At 33.5% G+C, this 5,240-nt stretch overlaps 1 protein-coding gene across 2 annotated transcripts; it reads left to right on the forward strand.

Moving 5' to 3' along the window:
- The first annotated feature begins 960 nt into the window (after nucleotides 1-960).
- Nucleotides 961-4,984, forward strand: LOC145100970 (Phototropic-responsive NPH3 family protein). 2 transcript variants are annotated; one of them, XM_079038121.1, is made up of 5 exons: nucleotides 961-1,222; nucleotides 2,398-2,577; nucleotides 2,678-2,747; nucleotides 2,955-4,202; nucleotides 4,352-4,984. In XM_079038121.1, exons 2-5 carry the CDS (start codon nucleotides 2,519-2,521, stop codon nucleotides 4,835-4,837), a joined length of 1,863 nt encoding a protein of 620 aa, XP_078894247.1. In that variant the 5' UTR covers nucleotides 961-1,222; nucleotides 2,398-2,518; the 3' UTR covers nucleotides 4,838-4,984. The 2 variants fall into 2 exon arrangements, with proteins under 2 accessions (XP_078894247.1, XP_078894246.1); XM_079038120.1 differs by lacking the exon at nucleotides 961-1,222 and adding an exon at nucleotides 1,823-2,032.
- The last annotated feature ends 256 nt before the right edge of the window (nucleotides 4,985-5,240 follow it).

Raw genomic sequence — 5,240 nt, forward strand, 5'->3', positions numbered from 1 at the left:
AATTATGTATATGCCCTAATTATATGTTTAAAACCATCCATCATTGTTACTTATAAACAAATGGGACCAATACTTCGATCTGGAAGATGCAGATCCATCTATTCTTACCAAACATTAAAATCTAAGTTAATTGCTTAAAATAGGTTTAATACTTCCATTTGGAAGATTTTGGAAGATGTACATCCATCTAATCTTACCAAACATAAAAAAGAAAATAAGTCAATTCTTTTTAATAGGTTTCTATTAATAGTCAAACTACTTGCTAAAGACAATTAAAAAGGTTCCTATGTCCTAATCTTGGTATTATATTTGTGACAAAACAAACTTCCAAGTTGGGATTAAGAAAGTCCAACACTTGCTATTATAGGTGACCAAACATCAACCACTCTGTCCTAATCTTGACTAGTTAACTAAAAAGAAACGTTTAACAAATATAACCACCCTAACAAGACTTAGACTTCTAACAACATCAACATCCAAACGAAATAAATCATATGCAAAAAAAAAAAAAAAATCTTTAACTTTACTTATCCTTTGATAAATGAAGAGAAGTTAGTCTATTTTGGATTTTCAATCTTCTTTAATAAATAAATAAGTATGAAACCATTTGGACAAACACGTCCAACCATCAAATAAATGCAGTCTAACACAACCTCAAAACAAGCTTTCTACAAACCATTCAACACGTCCATATATTATACAGTAATAATTAGGAAATGGTCCATATCTTTTAAAGAAATTTTCTCATTAAATCAAAATTGACCCCATTGTCATAAATGCATGAAAGCTTACAACCAAGGATTCCAAATGCGATTCAAAGGAGGAGTTTCACTTGTGGGCTGTGGCTACTATAAATTATCCACTTGTGGCCCTTCTACATGAAAGAAAAGTATATTTGAAATCTTGAAAATATATTATTATTCTTCTTTTTAGTAGCCTCCATCTTTATCTTTACATCCACCTACACTATTTTTCCCATATTCTTTTACTACAAAAGTTTGTTGTTCTACTTAATAAATTGCAAATTTTTCTCATTGTAGACCCTCTTAAACAGTTCTGAAGTATTATTATTTTTGTAATATTTTTGTTTGAAGAGAAGCCCATGATTAAGGGCAATAACAATCATTGCTAAAAATCATTTTGTACAAGATGATTCAAGGGAGGTGAGATACAATGATTCAAGATCCAGACCCGTATCTTGATTCAAGAACGACCCGAAAAGGTAACCAACCTAGCAACTTCAATTCATCATTATTATTGACAAATAAGAAATAAATATTATATGGTGGGCTATGATTTCTTAAAATGTACGATAATATCTTGTATTAATTGTAATATATTTTCAGTATCATTTTGGATTATATTTAGATGTGAACATCTTTAATTTATTAATGACATTGATGTCTTACTATAAACACCAATGTATTCAATAAAGATTGTTTAAATCGTACATGAAGCTATTTATTTTAGTTTAAAGGCTTTATTAAATATCTCAAATATTCTTTAATATAGCAAAATATAATTGTAAAGTTTATAGCTATACCAATTAAATATAACAACCACTTATTAACAAGAAAAAGCATATAATTTTCTAGAGTTATTAGATTGAAAATATGAATATGATGATATGATGTCTTATGATAACTAAAAAGTTTTTATTTAATACAAGGGAGGGGTACACCTGATATTTCTTTATTTAAAGATACTTGAAGGAAACTTAGTTATTTATATTTATTAGTAATAAATAAAAATAAAGGAATAAATTAACAGTAAAACAATAAATATTATCTTGAAATTGTTATATATTTATTTGCGGGAAGAATTTGCTGTGAGACAATTATGAAGGAAGTGGGCGCAGGATAAGCACGTGGGAGTCGCCTTTTCTCTCAATTGCCATTAGCACGCTGGCATTTTCACACACAACTCCACTGTTATCTCTTCTCTATCGCAGTCTTACTCTTGATTGTTCCTAAATATTTTCTCATCGATGCCATGATTGAATGAATCTTCTTCTCCATTTTCAAGTTTTCAGGTCCTCCTCTGTTCTTTATTACCCTCCTTTTTTTGTTTCATAAAACAAAACCCATAAAATCTCATCAACCATACTGTGTTTTCATTGATTATTCTGCGTGATCTTGATAGATTTCATATGGAATCTAAAAATGAGGTGTCAAGATTCGAATTAAATCACTTCAGAGTTTGTTTTATTTTGTGGGATTTTGTCGTCTGGTTACAACATTCAAACCATCATCAAAATCTTAAAGCTTTTATATGATTCTTCAGGGAATTCCCTGAGAGTTTTTTAGAGTTTAATTGATTTTGAAAATCTGTTAGGGATACGAAAAATGGGAATTTGACACTTTTCTAACTGTGCTCTGTTTTTGTTCAATGATATAGGACTCGTTTCGAGTGGGAGACAAGATTGATTTCGGTTCTTCGTGCTTAGTTATGAACATAATCGTAAACTGAAAACATAAACTAGTAAATTGAAGGAGTTCAACAAGAACACAAATCAGCCATGAAGTTTATGAAACTTGGTTCTCGGCCTGATACTTTTTACAATTCAGACTCTGTAAGGTACATGCATCAGATCAGTTTCGTCTGAAGTTTACTTCAATGTTACCTTGTAATTCACACAACTTGATCACTCAATTCAATTCTTTTTGTTATAATTTAGATCAGTTTCTTCCGAAGTTTCTAGTGATCTTGTAGTTCAAGTGAGCGGAACAAGATATTTGCTTCACAAGGTAAACACTTTTTAATTGTAATTTCCGCATATCTTTTCTATGAATTTCTTTCAATTACACAAAAGGGGTTTTACATATTACAATTCCTATCGTATAATCCAATACAGTTGAAACAAATTACCACCAATTTTAAGATGTTTTGATTTTAATTCTTTTCGAAATCTAGAAATTTGATAGTTTGTGCTCTGTTTTTTCTTGGAACAACAGTTTCCACTTTTATCCAAGTGTTTGCGGTTACAAAGACTCTGTTCCGAAAGCCCAGAATCGTCCTCCCAACATCAAATAATCCAACTCTCGGAATTCCCAGGAGGCACCGAATCCTTCGAATTATGTGCAAAATTCTGCTACGGAATCACAATTACTCTCAGTGCTTACAACATCGTAGCAGCTCGTTGTGCATCCGAATACCTTCAAATGACAGAAGATGTCGAGAAAGGGAATCTCGTTTACAAACTCGATGTGTTCCTCAATTCTTGCATCCTCAACGGCTGGAAAGATTCAATCATAACACTTCAATCCACGAAGCCATTCCATTTATGGTCTGAAGATTTGGGAATCACTAGCCGGTGTATCGAAGCCATCGCGTCAAAAGTCCTTTCTAACCCTTCGAAAGTGAGTTTATCTCATAGCTATTCCAGGCGAGGGAGGGACAGAGATGACATTTCTTGTAATGGCGGCGGTGAAAGTCACCGGAATAATAAAACCGGTGGGAAAGGGTGGTGGGCGGAGGATCTTTCTGAATTGGGTATCGATCTTTATTGGAGAACGATGATTGCCCTAAAATCCGGTGGCAAAGTTCCTGCAAATCTTGTTGGGGACGCGTTGAGGGTATATGCGTCCAAATGGCTACCAAACGTTTCAAGAAATCCTGAAAAGGATGTCGATTCAAATCCTTCGAATTCGAAAAGTCGGTTGTTACTGGAATCAATAATCAGTTTGCTACCAATGGAAAGAAACTCGGTTTCTTGTAGCTTTTTGCTTAAATTATTAAAAGCAGCGAATATTCTCCGAGCTTCATCTTCTTCAAGAACGGAACTATCTAGAAGAATCGGGGTTCAATTAGAGGAAGCAACGGTTCCCGATTTACTGATTCCATCTTCTTCAAACGACACGATTTATGATGTCGATGTAATTTTGAACATTTTGGACCAGTTTATGTTACAAAGTCAAAGTCCACCAACAAGTCCTGTACATTTAAAGGGTCGATTTGAGCGACATAGAAGGTCAAGGTCAGCGAATAATGGTGATTTTGAGTTGCAGGAAAGTAGGAGGTCTTCTTCTGCTTCTCATAGCTCTAAGATCAAAGTGGCAAAGCTTGTGGATCTATATTTACAGGAGATTGCTAGAGATGTGAATCTGCCATTGTCGAAGTTCACTGCTTTAGCTGAAGCTATTCCTGATTTTGCTAGATTGGATCACGATGATCTTTACAAAGCCATTGATATTTATCTCAAGGTAATTTTATTTCCATCTTCTAATTTCGGTCAATAAATCAAAACGCGCATTCTACTTCCGTTTTTTTTATTATTCCATCTTCTAAGGCATTTTAAAAACTTTTATTCTTATAAGGCTTTGAAAAATGTACCCTCTTTCTTTTTATGTAGTCACATCCAAACCTCAACAAAACAGAAAGGAAGCGAATTTGTAGAATACTTGATTGCAAGAAGTTATCAATGGAAGTTTGCATGCATGCAGCACAAAACGAACTTCTCCCATTACGTGTAGTGGTTCAAGTCCTTTTCTTTGAGCAAGCTCGGGCAGCCATGGCTGGGGGTCAGCTGACCGACCTGCCCAGTAACATCAAAGCACTATTAGCTGCTCAAGATGATGCAACATCAAGGCCACCAGGCTCAATAAGCACCAACAGAAGCATGGTACAACCAGAAGATCAATGGAGTGTTTCGGGTCTTAAATCACCAAAATCAAGTCTTTCCACATTAAGAATGAAGTTAGCTGAAGATGATGATTTGGATGAACATTTTCAAGCTAACTCTTCAAAAGTGAAGCAACTTTGTTCACTTCCTAATCGCCCAAAACGAATGTTTGGTAAGTTATGGTCCTCAAACAGAAGCACAAGTGAAAAACGTTAAAAAAAAAAAATCTCATGCGGGTAAATCTCTCTATTTTATTTTATTCATCTTTTTAAAATGTCTTGTAATCTTTAGGGAAATTAAATTGTGAATTGTTGGTGTAATCTATGGTAATAAATAAGAAAAAAGAAGGGAATTTTCTTGAAATTAGGTGTACTTTTCAAGATTCTGGTAAAATGCATCAAACTAAAGAAATTTATGATGGGGACAAAGGGTAAATCACTTTTTATTTCATTATTATTTTTTTGAAATGTGTGTAAAGTTTAGGGAATTGATGGTGTGAATTGTTGGTGTGATCTATGGTAATAGATAAAAATAAATGGAAATTTTCATAAAATGTGGTGTAATTTTCAAGATTCTGATGGAAAGCATTAAACTTTAGAAATCCATGATGGGACCAGAG

Source organism: Lactuca serriola, chromosome 4, assembly GCF_051521515.1.
Source record: "Lactuca serriola cultivar US96UC23 chromosome 4, Lser_US96UC23_V15, whole genome shotgun sequence".
Classification (NCBI taxonomy): Eukaryota; Viridiplantae; Streptophyta; class Magnoliopsida; order Asterales; family Asteraceae; genus Lactuca; species Lactuca serriola.